The 16354-nt window shown below is 55.3% G+C and overlaps 3 protein-coding genes across 3 annotated transcripts; 2 read left to right on the top strand and 1 right to left on the bottom strand.

The window, feature by feature from the left end:
• Positions 1-112: 112 nt before the first annotated feature.
• Positions 113-7960, top strand: L969DRAFT_91404 (uncharacterized protein; the record flags this gene model as incomplete). Its single annotated transcript, XM_014715098.1, has 11 exons — positions 113-1078; positions 1134-1312; positions 1368-1431; positions 1482-1612; positions 1665-1745; positions 1794-1917; positions 1964-2101; positions 2150-2350; positions 2399-4777; positions 4834-4961; positions 5011-7960. The coding sequence occupies 11 exons, from the start codon at positions 113-115 to the stop codon at positions 7958-7960; spliced, it is 7341 nt and encodes a 2446-aa protein (XP_014570584.1).
• Positions 7961-8092: 132 nt separating this feature from the next.
• L969DRAFT_42540 (uncharacterized protein) lies at positions 8093-9978 on the bottom strand (the record flags this gene model as incomplete). The annotated part of the gene is made up of 3 exons (XM_014715097.1): positions 8093-8278; positions 8330-9150; positions 9213-9978. 3 exons carry the CDS (start codon positions 9976-9978, stop codon positions 8093-8095), a joined length of 1773 nt encoding a protein of 590 aa, XP_014570583.1.
• A 563-nt stretch (positions 9979-10541) lies between these two features.
• On the top strand, positions 10542-11765 carry L969DRAFT_83789 (uncharacterized protein). The gene is made up of 6 exons (XM_014715096.1): positions 10542-10671; positions 10731-10810; positions 10863-10976; positions 11034-11308; positions 11362-11539; positions 11594-11765. Exons 1-6 carry the CDS (start codon positions 10576-10578, stop codon positions 11727-11729), a joined length of 879 nt encoding a protein of 292 aa, XP_014570582.1. The 5' UTR covers positions 10542-10575; the 3' UTR covers positions 11730-11765.
• The last annotated feature ends 4589 nt before the right edge of the window (positions 11766-16354 follow it).

The raw sequence follows: 16354 nt of genomic DNA, 5'->3' as shown, positions 1-16354 counted from the left end.
CGAAGTTCGTCTTGTCGCGACGCGTCTTGCAGCGAACTGCTAGCCGGTCGCCGGTCACGACGAGACATCGGGCGTCACTTGATTGGCTCCAGCTCGCCCGCCGGTCGGAGCGATGGACGGCTTCGCGCAGATCGAGATACCCGACTTGGACGGAGAGGATGCGTTCACGCTGCCGTCAAGCTCGGCACAAGGCTTCGGATCATTTGCTCATCCGGCTCCAGGTGGCTATGGAGCGAGCTCAACGACAGCTGGATCATCCTTTCCTTACTCGGCACAGCATGGCATCCCAAACAATCTCAGCGGCCCGAGCAAGCTGCCACAGACTGCCTTTGCCCAAGACGGTCACGCTAGGACTTTCAGTTCGACAAGCGGCGCATTTCAGTTCAAGACAGACTATGCAACGCCTCAGAGCCTCGCTAGAACTGTCCCCTTGACACCTTCGGCTGCTGGTGGCTCGGTCTGGATGGGCCAGAAACCAGCTTTGATGCATCAGGGCAGTAGCTCGAGTTTAGTCAACGAGTCCGCCATTGCAGCCACGCCATATCCTGCAAGAAAGCAAAGCATGCATCATCGCTCCCGCTCTCAATCGACTGTCCAAAACACGACTCCACCCGTGCCAGTCCCGAACGGCTACCAGCAGAACGCGTCGTCAAGCAATCTTGCATCGCTGCCTATGGCCAATGCGACGACCTCGAGCAGTACAGGCACAAGTAACAGCAGTACCAACGGTAGCGGCTTCATGCGCCCTCCCCACCTACACTCTCATTCGAGCGATATGGCCATATCCGCTGCCTCGACTTCAGTATCATCGCCAGTCTCTGCTCGATCCGAAAAACCGTTACCTACGCCAGCGTCCATATCCAGCTTTGCGGATGATCATATGGCCATGCCGAAATCGCACAAGGCTAACACTTCGAGTGGCGTCGTCAGCGACAAGTCCCTGATCAGCAGCAGCCATGCCACCTCTGCTAGCCAGAATGAGCATATCCAGCCGCTTGAGCTTGCTCTCTATCTCTTGCTCGATCAATTCTTCGAGCGAGCCGAGAGCAAGATCAGCGAGGCATTGGGAAGGCCAATTGTACGTTTGACATGACTGGTCTGCCCTCTTTCGCGCTGAGATGCCCTGCGCACAGGATCAAGAGTTCTATCTGCCGACCTTGCTCGCTGCCGGTGTAGATGCCCAATTCGATAGCATGCTCGACGCAATCTCCCACGTCTCACGCAGGCTGCCTAAATTGGTAGTAGATGTCATCATGCGATGGCGCAAGTCGCAAAGCGAAGGTATCGACACCGTCAGCATTTCGCGCGCCATGTGAGCCAGGCGACAGTCGGTCGCCGAGCGATCATTGACCTTGCCCTTCCCGCAGTGCATCAGCACCTAACCCAACGACCGCCCGACAAGTTGCAGAGGCTCTCAACGAGCGCAAATCTGTGCGCTCAAGCTCACGAGCGTGATCCGTGCTGAGCGCATCACTCTGCAGCTGGCTTCCATCTACATCCTCTGTCGCGGTCTGCTGGCCGTTATCAAAGCGACCAATCGCGAGATCCTCGGCGAAGAGCTGGGCAGCAAGCTTGAGGAGATTCTCTTCAACTCGCTCAAAAATGCGAATCCGTACATGACTTGCGAATGAGCCAGTCTGGGCGCTCATGCGTTGGTCGCACAGATACCAAGTAGCGCGGTCGGCAAACAGGCAGGCGAATATGGACCTCTATGCTCGCCTTATCGGAGCCTTGTCGTCTTTTCGGTGCGTACACACACCGCGTGTCTCTGGCTATGCTGACGTATTCGACAGCTTTACGAGCACTGCAGACCGTTTCATTGCTGATTTGGCCATCATTGAAAAGGCGGCCGTACCCAAAGATCTCGAGCCTCGCCTGGAGCACATCATTCGCGGCATGCAATACTTGCGCATCGAAGTACGTGGTAGCACGTGGGCATGCTGTTGTGCTGAGAGAAGCATAGCTGTATCCTCTCGAACTTTTCGAGGAGGCGGCAGAGTTCATGGAGGGTCTTGCTAAGATCTTTGACGCAGCAAGTGGATCCCGCCTCAAGCTCGCATTGACAGAAACAATGATCACGCTCATCACTCCTGTGGCCAACGTGTGTTGCCAAGAGACATCATAGACATTGCTGACCTGATGTCCACAGACTGCGACAGCAGAGGCAAACACCCCGCAATGGACCAAAGCCATGCAGGCAATACACACTCGTGCGCTCCAGATGGTCGCAAAGCCGAGGTATTCATCTTATGCTGTCGCGCTCGCATGTACGGCCGTCAGCGCATCATCGCAAGAAGTCCTACTTGCATCCTGGGCATCTACACTCGAGCTATGTCTCGGCAAGTTCAAGGCAGGTAGTTCGGCTTGCTTCTACTACGAGAGCTGATCTGTGCTGCAGGAGAAAACAATGCGTTCTCTTGCGCTCTACGGCGGGCTTCAGCTACTATGGGCATATCTCAGGCGGTGTCAAGAATCTCCTTCCGCGACGGTCAAACGTATCGAGCCTTTTGTCAAGGCAGTCTTTCCTCCTGGCCGCAAGACTATCAGCCCGAGTGAAGCACCTCTCGATATTGTAGCTTATATACCCTTCGTCGTAGCATATCGAGCGTTCGACTACGGTGCTGAGCTCATCAGCTCACTCTTGACGGTCAGCAATGTCACAAGTCAATCAGGGATTAGCTGGACAGAGCGATTGTCGCCCGAGCGGATGATCAGTGGGATACGTGCCGCAATGCTACTGCTTTATAGCCTCGAGTCGAACAATCTGCCCGCTTTACCCGCATTCTCGCCTGATGATCACGAGCAAGATGCGACTCTGATCAACAAGCAAGGCCAGCTAGCGGCTTCGACGCTGGATCGGCCAGGCTTGCAGGCCGCGGTCAATGGCTGGGCCGCGAGCATTGCCGCTATCGCGCGCATTTGTCAGACGGGCGGTGATGCGACAGTCTTCGACGATGCCAACATCGTTCCCAGAGGCGCTCAGCCCTCGGCGAATCCGCCAGACCGCGAAATCATTGTGTTTCGGCGAAACGGACCTTTCATGGTCACGTATGCGCGCGATCGTCAGGTGCAGTTCGCGTTGCTCGCCTCATGTTTCAATAGCTGGCCGTGGCTCCTCGACCAGCCATCGGTTGACTTTCATCCCGTTGATATGCTCCTCCAAGGTCTCAATCACGTAGACGTCGGCGTCAATCAAGCAGCACGGCAAGCACTCGAGCGAATGGTACAAACGCCGTTCGTCAGCCAAATTCTGATTCGCTTTTCGTATGTCATCGGTGGCCCAAGCTATGTATTGCGCGACAATGCCATTTACCAGCCGCAGTCTGTCATACAAGTAGAAGGCTTGGTCAATCTGTGGCTGCATCTGATACGTCTCAGCCTCACACCATCTAGCGACGCGCCCACGGAGCCAATCTTGGGTCCTAGACGGCCGGCGGTTGTAACACAAAGCAAATCATCTATCACTTTTGACGAACATCTGGCGCCCCTTATCGAAGGCACAGCACTCGTCTTGCTGTGCTCGCAATCTCCGACACTCAGACGTGCTGCGCTCGATGCACTGCCGCTTGTTGCGGAAATCGACTCGTCATATCACTCCCGCAATACGGAGGTGCTGCAAATTTTCAGCAAGGCTGGCCATCTGATCGAAAATGTCGAAGATGGTCATATGTCAAACTCTGAAAAGGCAAGGCTCAATAAGTGGCGAAAACACGACCAAACGGAGCTGGTCACGCAGATCATACAAAGCGAAAGCGCGTCCGATATCGCTGTGTGGCATCTCCTGATAGGGCCACTATTCCAGGCAGTGTCAAAGACTTGCCCCGAGGCGACTGGTATCGCGCGACGCCTGTTGGCGAGCCGTGCTGCTCGCTTGCAACCTGCTGCACTCACCGCGGCCGGATTGGCGGCGCCTCGAGGCCCGGCTGCTGCACCAGGCGTCAAGTCTGCAATATACGGTTTCGGGGCCGATGTCGCATATCTCGTCGACACTTGGCGAGCACATCTAGCCGCACTCTGTGCTATCACGACAGATGAAGTTATGCTACCAATCGGAAGCATACCCAGCGAAGTCCTTGACATACTACCCAGCAATAATGGCGAACGTTTCTCGTCGGGCAGTGAGATCATACGGCAAGTGATGCCTTTCCTGGCATCTGATAATGCCTTCCTGCGCGATGCCGTTGCGCGAGGTCTCAGCAGCGTCCATATTAGCCTTTACAAGCCTCTACTTGATGGCCTGTCATCAATTCTGCGGCATCTCAGCGACGAAAGGCGTCTTCGATTGGAACAAGTCCATTCTACAAAACGCAGCCAGCGCAACACGCGGCTACATGCGACCGTAGCTCGCGTCATTGAAGTGACGCTCGGGCTGCTAACACAAGTGTCTCAGCGCGATAGCGAGGCAATTCTCAGCTCACTCAGTCTCTACTTTTTCGAAACTCTTGCATGGCTTCGCGATCCCGAAGCGCAAGACGATGTCGCACTCCACAGCATGCGCAACTCTTTCTGTCTGTCCGTACAACGCTATTGTCAGACCATGGGCGAGCGTCTCTGCATCATACAACGTCCGTTGCCGCCTTCATTCTGTCAAGAAGCGTTCGCTGCCATGCGCTCGTGGTCTTTTCGCAGTGTCAGCATCGATGGCTTCGAGAACAATCGCTTCCGCTCCGACAGAGATACGGCTGCGCGCAGTAGAGCTGGCTCATCTGCAGCCGGCTCGACCAGTCACATCACTGAAGTCTCGGTCGTACCAGTTAACGCAATGGCCATGCTTTGCGTACGCGTTTTCCATCGTCTTTGGGAAGTATGACTAACAGCAGACGTCTGTCAAAGGCATACCCCGGCCTGACTGTAGCAGACGTAGCCCGTCAGGGAAGTGAAGGTATCGATTGCGCTGAGACGCTAAGATGGCTCCAACGAATATTTGACAACAACGATGAAAGAGCGCATCGGCTCGCGAGGTATGCGCATTTCGATTCTCTTTGCGATTGCTGACGCTCTGCCTTTCAGAGAATCGCTTATTGCGTTGCTGAAAACGAATTCAGATCACAAGGCTTTTCTTGAGGGTATTGTGTATGCTTCGTTTGCGGAGGCAGAGACCGTGCCTCTGGCGACGTCCTTCTTTGCCGTCGTCAGCCAGCTTGGCAGCGATTGCTTCAAATCGACGACAATCACCTGTCTTGCGATCTGGAAGCTGGTCAGCACGGATTTGGGTATGCGTCAGAGTGCGCTCCGCACGCTTGCTCCTACTCTCAGCCAGGGAGAGCCAGCGCTGTTGCAGGCTTGTAATGCCGCTCTTCACACGTCAACCGGCTCTTGCGGCTTTGCAGCGCAGATCAAGGTCGTTCTGTACCTTGCAGGCGCGCTCGCATCCGAAGCACGAGCAGTATTCCTGGAGTTCGCCGTGCGCATTCTACAGATTGACAGCAAGCAGGGGCGCTCTCTACTGCGATTGCTGCCAAATTGGCTAGCTAACGTAGAGATACCAATCCCTACGGATTCAAGCGCGACCGATCCGGTGCTCGCGAATTTATTCCTACTTACAGCAAAGTTTTCCGAACAGCATAGCGAGGATCTGCGGGAAATGTGGCAATCTGTCGCGAAAGGCGTGCAAGCGCGTAATCTCGAAGCAATCTGCGCATTTCTTGTGGAAGAGATTCGGCGAAGGGGCTCGAAAGAATTTGTTAGGTTCGCACAGAAGGTCGCCAGCTATCTGACGTCAAATTCGGCTTGCGCAGCAATGCTCAGTCGCTTCGAGCATTTGATCCAGCCTTCGGCCTTGCTGCTATCCAGCGATGCAGAAGCTAACGGTACAGTCCCGATACAGCCAACTCGGCGCACCAATTTGGACGCGCTATTCCCCGTCGGCGCGCGTCGACTTGTGCTATCGCCGGCGCAAGCGGCGATCTTTTTGGTTTCCGATGTCTTGCTTGGCAACACTGCTGAGCAGCATCCATGCCTGCCAAAGCTTGTGCACGGGCTTATCATGCTCGTGGATCATTCGACGCCCTTCGTGCGTATGCAGGCACGCGACTCGATTGCTCGACTTGCGACGAGCTTGGCCATGTCCCAGCTTCTCTATGAAGTTGACGGCGCTGGATCGACCAAGTCGCAGCAGACTGCGGCGTCTGACGGAATCGACTGGTTATGGAAGACGTTTTGGGATCATGATGATCGTTCACTCGGCTCGGATGTAGTACGGTGCCCGAGACACATGCAAACGCTTGTGCGAGATCTCATCAGACTCTTCTCAGCCGCCCGGCCCAACTTTGAACAGAACCTAGGCGAAGTCGCACTCGAATGGGCAGTCACTTGTCCGATCAGACACGTCGCATGCCGTTCCTTCCAGGTGTTTCGCTGTGTGCTGCCTGTAGTGCAGCCGTCTATGATCACTGGCATCGTCGCACGCCTATCGAATACAGTATCTGACCAGACGCCAGATGCTAGATTATTCGCCGCAGAGATCATCGATACTCTCACGGCTGCAGCTCGTGCTCGATCTCCAGCAACACTTCAATTGCTGCCTCACATCTTCTGGACAAGTGCCATCTGTCTTGGTACCGCCAGCGAGCAGGAGTTCTTGGGCGTTCTAAATCTCATGCAGGCGATTGTCGCCGTCATTGACGATGAAGGCCTAGCGAGCACTTTTGCGGGCTGCCAAGCGCAGTTTGGCGGCTTGATTGCCTTTGATAGCTTCATCGGCGATATCCTTCTCAAAGGACTGCGCTCCAGGGAGACCCATGATGCATCATGGTGCCTTGTCGAGACGCTCTCGTCCAGTACAATCAGCTCACTGGTCCTTGGGACAACGAGATCGATCGCGCTACTCTATGGCGCGTCTTTGGCAGCGAGCCTTCGCTCTGTAGAGGACAAAGTCGTCAGCCCGCAGATAGAGACGATTGCCGGCAAAATCGCGCTTCTAGCCGGCCAGCAAGATCGTCCAGGCATTGTGCGCGTCATGACATCTGTAGCCAAGGGCCGCTTCCGAGCGAAAGACGATTTTGTCCGTCAGGCAATAGCCAATGTCAAAGAATATTTCAGCCCAGAGCTACGCCTCGACGTCTTCGTGCTGATGCTAGGCACGCTTTATAATCCGCAACGGTGGCTGCAGGAGAAGACCCTCGTCCTGCTCAAGCCGCTCGTGCGCCTGATCGAGCCGAGCGAGACAGATATCCAATGTCTTGGACCTGATCTCCTCTCGCCACTGCTTCATCTACTATCCGGTGACTTGACCTTGCAAGTCCTGCAGGTTCTCGAAGAGCCCGTCGCATTCGTCAGCCAAGCATTAGAGCGATCGATGCAGCCTTTGCGGCAAGCAAATGCTCAGACAAGACGAGGACCGGACGGTGAAGAGCTACCCAATCCGCCACCTGTCTTTGGCGATCCATTGCAGACGGGCTGGTGCTTGCCGGATCCAGAAACGGCTCAGGAAAGCACCCGATCGCAGCTGCGCGATATTATCGAGATGCTGCCTTCGCAAGACGGCCCTGCAGCTCCTGCCTCGCCTTTAAAGTTTGCGAACGATGAGTTCTCTGGACAGCCCGAGGGACAGCACATGGACGCTCGCACGCAATCTGACGTGGGCGACGCGTCGACTCTGGGCGATATGGTGTCTCAGCTACACCAACTTGGCAACTTCTTTGATGAGGACACAGCGGGCTCGCCAGCTGCGTACCGTCTCAGCACGATGCTCGGGTCTGCCTCTCGTGTTGCTAGCGTTCTTAGCCGATCACAACGATCTGCCAGGCCAGAGTATGGATCTGCTTTCGCCGAAGGCGGCTATACGAATGGCACACGACAGAGCTTTGACTCGACTCATGAGCCATTTCATGACGGTCCGCACAGCATCGACAGTGACGCCGAAGCGCACGAAAGCTCAGATTTGCTGCTGGAAATGGACTCTGCGATGGGTAGACGGCAGCGAAGGCCTCATTCGTTCTTTAGAGGCAGACGGACATGAAGGTTGTACGCGATTGACATCGTTTTGTCACAACAAGTTCGGACGGACTGTCTGTTCATTCTCTTTGTATGCTAGTCGATTTGCGAAGTGTCTGCAAGGGGTTTGCTACAGTCGTGAGGAGCACCGAGTCTGTCATTGCTGCGGCAGGACCCAGACGTGCCAGTCGCCCAGTTTACGCACGCGATTGCGTTCCTGATCGACTTCCAGAAGCGGACTGAGTAGCATGGTGTCTTTTATGAGGTCGAGATCGGTCGTGAGCTGTTTGACGCGATTGAATGAGGCCACAAGAGCGATGTCAACCCAGCCTTCTTGATTCATCTGTTCAGCCAGTGAGCTTTCGAGCTCGAGGAAAAGGGTCCGAGAACTTACCTGCTTCCGGAGAAAGGTATCCTTCACAAGATTTTGCACATCAAAGTAGTACTCGATCTGACCGAGCACCCAATGTCGCGTTGGATCGAGCGGCGGATTGTAGAATTGCAAGGGCGAAGGCCTATCGTATGGCTGCATGCCGTAGACGGGCGCGCCAGACTGTTGAGGCAGCTGCTGGGGTGGAAAGAATTGCATGGGCTGTTGCTGATATTGATATTGTTGCTGCTGAGCATAGAAGCCATTGTGGACGTCATAACCGTACGGATTTTGCTGTTGCATCATGCTCATCATGCCCGGTGAGACGGGCGATGACATGGCAGGATAAGCTCTATTGTTCATATTGCCGTTGTAGCCTAAACCTGCACGACCTCTGTGTTGCAAAGGTGCACGTGGTCTCTGCCTGTTATTGAGCGCGCCCTCGAATTGCGGATCCGCGCGAGGCGGCGGCGAACTGAGCTCGGTCGCTGGTTTGGCAGGTAGCTTACTGATCAGCGACTCGTTCAGAACCTCGGGAGGAATCGTTGTGCTGATTGCGATAGGGTTATTCTCCGTATTGCGGGATCGGGTGCTGCTGGACGAGCTAGTCTTGAGCATCTCGCTCGAGAGCGAAGGTGACGATGCGCCGCCTGTCGCACCATTGGCAGCACTCGCGCCATTTATTCTGCTTGGGTCGCCGTTTCGTCTCGCTTGCACGGCTTCACTGCTTCCTGTCCGGGATGGCTTGCTAGGGGGCCTCGGCTTACGATCGTAACCTGCGTTCGTGTGTCGAGTGGGCAGCGGAGCATTGATGGTCACGTCAGCTGGTATCGCGACCCATCTCTCTGTGCATAAACACAACCCCATTTCAGCAAGCATAGCTGCGACAAAAGCCAGAGTCACGCACGCTTCTTGCGTTCACCTTCTGGCGAGACCGGCGGAGCGAACTGCTGTTGTTGCTGTCTAGGCTTACGAGATCGGTCGATACTACTCGCACGAGCTGCATCGGGCCATGTTTGCTCGTCTTGTAGATTCAAGGAAGCCGCAGCGGAGCTCAAGCTGGTCTCTATTGACGATCTAGATAGCGACTGTGCTCTCCTCGAGGGCTTTGGCTGATCTGAAGCGGTGCCACTGCCGCTTGCGATGGGGGCAGGCAAAGGCGTAGATGGAGCAATGGATGATTGAGGAGCAGCCAGTGCGGAAGCTCGTTGCTCTGACCGTAGTGCCCATACATTGACCGGCTTTGCAGGAGAGGGCTTTGCAGGCTGTTCTGCCGAGCCTGGTTCATCAACGACCTGCGTACTGCTCGCCTCTGGATTCTCTTTCGGATCCGAGTCGTCACCGGTAATGGATGCGCTGGACTGGGTGGTAGCAGTCGGCGTTATGCTAGTGTCGCTCGATCTGTGAGTCACGGTTGAGCTGCCCGCGACAGATGCCACCGTGCTCGGGGCTACTGACGATGACGGTGTGGGACTTGTGTTGGAGGATGTCAAGGGCGATTCGGCATCTGCTGTGCCGTTTGTGAGAGCTGCCGGCGCTGCGGGCATCCTCGCGGGCACTGGCGCTATTGCAGCGGTTGCCTGGCTCGGTGTTCCGATAGAAGTGGCAGGACGTGACTGCTTTGCACGATCTGCCCAGCTCATCGGCTTGGCAGCCGGCGGTTGTGACGCCATTGCTACTGGATCACTGCCCAGTAGCTCCCTCGTCGACGACGACGGTGTGGCGGAAGGGAGGCTCTCTGGGCTTGAGCAAGCGTTGACCTGTCGAGTACCAGCCCGACGATACGTCTGGAATGCACTCCGGCTGCTCTTCTGGATGGTCAGATCCGTCGGGGAGAGCGCCAAAGGATCTGATGAGGCTACAAGTCGGATGGCTCAGCTGAGCGTGCCGAGAGCGGTGACGAGTGCTCGAGGGGCTGCTGAGACGTGTAGCCGATCAGTAGCTATCGCAAGCACGTCGAGGACGAAGATCTGCGGCACAGAGACAGCTCAGGCAAGCGTTGCGATGGCCGTCTGCGAGGGAAAGGTGTGACGCTCCGTCTGCTATTGCGCGGCCCGTACGACGGGCTGATCTCTGCGATCAGGCTTGCCTGTGGATGCAGATGCCCCTCTTGGTGGTCTCTGTGCTGTCCGTGCGAGGCCTGTGAGCCGAGAGATCACGCCGCTGTCCGACCACGCAACCTCGTTGCGAGCAGTGACGGATTATTTGATTAAATCATGAATTGACTTGATACTCAGTCCAAGTCTGCGAACGGCGGCCTATCGACTGCCATGACGAGCACAATCCGAGAGGTCTGGCGGGACAATCTCGAGGAGGAGATGCGCAACATTCGAACGCTCGTCGATCGGTACCCATACGTAGCAATGGCAAGCTCGTTTCGCAGAGCGCAACTCAACTTCCGCTCATGTCTCGTCTTCGCCTGCAGGACACCGAGTTCCCCGGCGTCGTAGCTCGACCCATCGGCAACTTCAAGACGTCATCAGACTACCACTACCAGACGCTCCGGTTCGCAGAACGACATGCGCTCGATTGGCCAAGCTGATGACGCGCCTGACAGGTGTAATGTCGACCTGCTGAGGATCATCCAGCTTGGCGTAGCACTCGCAGACGAGCAAGGGAACATGCCACAAGGCGTATCCTGCTGGCAGTTCAATTTTCAATTCTCTCTACAGTCAGTCTCCAACATGGCGCCTATTTCACTCGCACCAAGGTCTGATTGAGATGGCAGTAATGATATGTACGCAGCAGAATCGATAGACCTCCTCACAAAGTCAGGCATCAACTTCAAGCGCCATGATGAACAAGGCATAGACGTCCAAGACTTTGGGGAGCTGCTCATCTCCTCTGGCTTGGTCTTGCTCGACGATACAAAGTGGATCTCCTTTCACTCTGGCTACGACTTTGGCTACTTGCTCAAAGTCGTTTCGTGCGCACCGCTGCCAACGACCGAGGTCGAGTTTTTCGAGCTGCTGAAGCTCTGGTTCCCCTGCATCTACGACATTAGTCAGTGCAACGCCGCAAGCGTGAGCAGGCGCGCTAAAGCTGTCTGTGGACAGAGTACTTGATGAAAGCATGCAAGACGCTCAAGGGAGGACTGCAAGAAGTAGCCAATGACCTGCAAGTCACTCGCATAGGTCCACAACACCAAGCAGGCAGCGACAGTCTCCTCACAGCGTCCACATTCTTCAAGATGCGGTCCAAATTCTTCGAGGATGACATTGACCCGAAATACCTGTACGTCATCTGCTCGCTCTTTCCGAGCATCTGTCTGACGACACGAGGAACCAGGGGCGCGCTATACGGTCTTGGCTCAAGTCTATATTCGCAGCCGACAGCAGTGAGCTACGCGGCAGAGCCTGCGCCAACGGCTGCCATTGCGATACGAGACCCGGTCTCTGCACCACCCGTTCACGCAAGAGCGTAGCATGCCCCACTTCCGTGTCTGTTGTATCATCGTGACATTTTGCAGTACCAAAGCACGGTAGAGATCGCTCGCAAGCACTGACCGCCGGATGCGTCAGGTCATAGATGCCCAAAGACGCGCATTGTCGACTGTCAATGCGCTCGCGAACCTGTCAGTTTGGACACAAGTGTGAAAATGACGTTCATTGGGTGTTGCATTACAACCACTCTCATTGCATTTGACTACAAGGTGATTTTACAGATTGCGTCAATCTTCTCGAGATACGCCAGCAGTGAGGCATGATGCGCCATACTACATTCGTCGTCATGAGACGATGAAGCAAGCAGACGGCGTGCAATAAGCATGGCTGGCAAAGGTAGAGAGATGCACTGATCTTAAGACAACCTGATCATATTGGACGTAGTCCTACAGGCAACCGATTAGTCAATCTATGTTCGGTACAACCGCGGTGGCTTAAGGCACCCAAATGGGTCACGTGATAGCAGGCTGGGCTTGCCTCCAACACTCCCACCCAAAGGTCAGCCTTATATCTGTATGCCTATCTCGCGGGCTAGGAGGGTGTGCCTATCACGAGGCATTGGTTTCGTCATTCCATCAGCGATCATGTCTGCCGTGTTGACATGTGAGAGGGTGACGAGCTTATTGGCCACGTGCTCGACGACATCTCTGTAGCGGAGATTGAAGTGCTTGGTTCTTGCTGAATACGAGCCCGAGGCGATCTTCAGAGCGCTTTGATTGTCGCAACGGAGATGGACCGGTCCCTGGTCAAGCCCCAATTGCCTAAGTAGTCGTCCTAGCCAGATCGCTTGCTTTAATGTCTCGGACGCTGATACGATCTCAGCTTCTGCTGTGGACTTTGCAATCAAGGTCTGTCTCTTGGAGGCCCAAGAGATTGCTCCGTGTCCGAGCATGAAGACATAGCCAAAGGAAGATCTGGCCGTATCAGGATTGTCGGCGAACGCTGCGTCGCAGTAGCCCTCTAGTCCAGTGATATGCCCCCCCCAGGACGAGGGCTGCATGAGTCGTCCCTGCCACATACCGAAGCGCGTGATTGAGGGCTTTGTAGTGGAACTCCGTCGGACACGAGCTATATTTGCTCAGGCAGGATACTGCAAATGCAAGGTCTGGGCGTGTAGCCATGGCCAGGTAGGACAGGGCGCCCACGCCACTCTGATAGTCTTTGACGTTCAGACAAGGCTTTCCATCAGGATCGTGCATGGCCTGGTGGGTTGCCTTGTCCATTGGGACAGAAAGAGTCTTGGCTTGGGCCAAGCCGGCCTTTGAGACGATGTCCTGAGCATACACCGATTGCCTCAGCGAGATGGTGCGTGCTGCCCTGTTGCGGCTGAGCTCTATGCCTAGAAACTTTTTCGGTTCACCGATTCTCTTGAACTGGAATGTCTGAGCGAGAAAATCGACGAGCTCCCACGCAAGTGACTGGGTTGGCGATGCTATGAGGAGGTCATCGACATAGACGATCAGCACCAGCAGATCGTCACCGATCGGCTTCGTGTAGATGTTTGGGTCCGCTTCTGTCTGATCAAGTCCAAAGGCAATGAGTCGTTCGGAGAGCGTATTGACCCAAGCCAGACCGGCTTGTTTGAGCCCATAGATCGCTTTCTTTAGCTTGCACACCAGGGTTTCTTGACCAGGTACGGTGTAGTCGGCTTGTTGCTTTATGTATATGTCCTCCTCGAGGGGCGAATTCAGGAATGCAGAGGTGATGTCGGCCTGGATGAGTTCATAGTCTCGAGAGGCAGCAAGGGCCAGGACGGTCCTGACGGCGGGCAGCGATGCCACGCTCGCCGATGTCTCGAAGTAGTCGACTCCTGGGATTTGTCTGTATCCTTTGGCGACAAGCCTTGCCTTATAGCGATAGACCTCGCCCTTCTCATCGACTTTCGTTGCAAAGACGAACAACGTGTCAATTGCCTTGCGCCCAGGTGGAAGCTCGACAAGCTCCCACACTTTGTTGGCTGCCATTGACTCGTATTCGGCGTCCATAGCATCTTTCCAGTAATCGGCCTGGGGCGACGCAAGAGCTTCCTTGACGTTGCGCGGAATCGACACAATAGAGGGATTATGCGCCAAGTGCGAAACGAAGCCTCGAGCTTTTGCAGATGGTCGCTTAGTGCGCTTGCCGCGCCCCAGTTCTCCCTCAGCCGCAGTCTGCTCAATCTCACCAATCGAAGCACTGACCGAAGGGTCAGCGCCAAGAATTGGATGAGGAGGAGTAGACTTAGCTCTGTCGTCCCGACTGCCCGAGGGATCTTTGGGAGGAGGCACCACTAGCTCCGCCGTAGGAGTGGTCACCCTCGGGCATGCTTGTCGGGAACTCATGCCGCGTTCGTGCATCTCCTCTTCTGCTGACTCTTCAGCAGAGACAAAGCCTTCTTGATCGGCGGCAGTGTCTCCATCGCTGATATCTGAGTCAGTCTCGTGAGGATCTGTCTCGATGATCTCTTGTATGCGTGGCTCAGATGTTTCGCCACGACGCTCCGGAACCATGACGGGGTCCGAATGGAAGGTCTCAACTCGTGCAGATTCAATGAACGTCGCTTCGCGAGCGGCGATGAATTCGGCCGCTCTGGGGTCCCAGCAGAATCGCCAGGCCTTCTTGCCGTCTGGATATCCCACGAAGATGCACAGTTGACGATGGGGGCCAAATTTCCCATCGCGGAGCACTTTCGGGATGTGGGCATAAGCTGGCGATCCGAAAACGCGCAGGTGAGACAGGTCTGGCTGTATGCCAGTAAGACGCTCGTGTGGAGTCATTCGGATTGGCTTTCTCCAGGTAACGTTCATGAGGTACGTTGCAGTTCTCACTGCTTCGCCCCACAATAGCTTGGGCACGCTACGTTCTGTCAGTAGATTCTCGGCACCGTGTATCAGGGCTTTCGCGTCCTCTGATACCGTGCGGATACCTCGCTCGGCCATCCCATCCTGCTGAGGTGTGTGGATGACCGAGGTTTGGTGTTCTATGCCCGTCTCGGCATAAAATTGCTCGGCCTGACGGGATAGGAAAACAGAGTCATTGTCCGACCGGGAGACCTTGATCTTCCGACCGAAACGAGTCTCCACCTTGTGGTGGAGCGCCTGAAGCGCTGCGAGGGCCTCTGCCTTAGTCCGTAGCAGTCGGACAAAGTGGAATCTGGAGTAATGGTCGACGAAGAGGACAAAGTATGTGTAGCCTTCTGGGGTTGCGTCTCCAATCGGCCCTGCTATGTCACCGGAGACGAGTGCAAATGGCTCTGTGACGACAGTCTGGCTCTCCGGAAAGGGATCCCTATGACCTTTGCCTAGTTGGCAACCTTTGCATACGATGGGTTTGGAAGAGCCAGAGGCCAGTTTGAAGCCAGTACTGCAATTCTGCAGTGCCGAGAGCGCTTCGTCGTTCTTGTGGCCTGTCCGCTCGTGCGCAAGTTGACGCGTGATCGTGGCGGTGAAGTCGAACGCGTCGTCTTTGGCCTGTCGCACATAGTAGAGGCCGTTCCGTCGTTTGAATGAGCAGAGATCTTTGCCTTTGTGTGTCAAAGTGATAGTATCGGGACCCCGCGGGCAGGGTACAATGCCATCCTCAACAAGACTCGACCATGAGATGAGGTTGGTCTTCATTGTCGGGACATGATATGCCGTGGGCAGGACGAGCTCGAAACAACTTCCTTTACGTTCGATCCACACGACGACGCGTCCTTGGCCGGCGATGGCCAATGGCTGGGATGTGATGCCCTTCACTGATGCATGCGGAGTGGTCTGATAGGTCTCAAAGAGCCTCCNATCGGACACATAGTGATGATTAGCACNTGTGTCCAGTAGAAATGTGGCTTCCAGCTGGCTGTCTGCTGTTGCCAGCGCATAAACGTCACTGGTCTCGTTGTTTACACTTTCGCGAGCTAACTTGGCATGATTCGAGCCTCNCGACCCNNNNGGGTCGNGAGGTTTGTACCAGCAGCGGTCCGCNGGGTGACACACTTTGCCACAATGCTTACAGGGCTTACGACCCTTGACCTTTTGGTGTTCACGTCTTGACATGTTGCTTGACTGGGCCGGGAAAGCCGATGCANCTCCTTCCGAGTCCGCAGTGGAGCCACGCTTGAGGATACNGACGACGTCTCGGAGCGCTGAACGAGATTTGCCTGGGACATACTCGTCCAGATGGTATTTTGCCATGCCATAACCCGAGAATCTGTGCGGGTCGATACCATCGAGCAGAGCGAGGGCCATAGCTTCTGAGTCCGCCGACACTTTGCTGTCAGATTCGCGTAGCTCGGCGCCGAGAACTTCGATGCGGCGGGCAAAGTCGTCCAGCGATTCGCCTTGTCGCATGAAAATTTTGTTGAACTCCTCTTCCTTCATCTTGAGCTCCCTTCGACTGAGCTTGCTGTAATTGTCAGCCAAGATCTTCGAGGCTTCGTAGCCTGTCTCGACTCCTCCTATATCCATGCACACGCCACGTGTGCAGCGTGCAGAGATGCGTAGGTAGGCTTCGAGGTCTTTTTTATCGTCTGAGATGCGTGCTACGGAGGGAGTTGCATCGGCTTTCCCGGCCCAGTCAAGCAACATGTCAAGACGTGAACACCAAAAGGTCAAGGGTCGTAAGCCCTGTAAGCATTGTGGCAAAGTGT

Source organism: Mixia osmundae, assembly GCF_000708205.1.
Source record: "Mixia osmundae IAM 14324 unplaced genomic scaffold scaffold_1, whole genome shotgun sequence".
NCBI classification, from domain to species: Eukaryota; Fungi; Basidiomycota; class Mixiomycetes; order Mixiales; family Mixiaceae; genus Mixia; species Mixia osmundae.
This window is presented reverse-complemented; position numbering and strand designations above follow the sequence as displayed.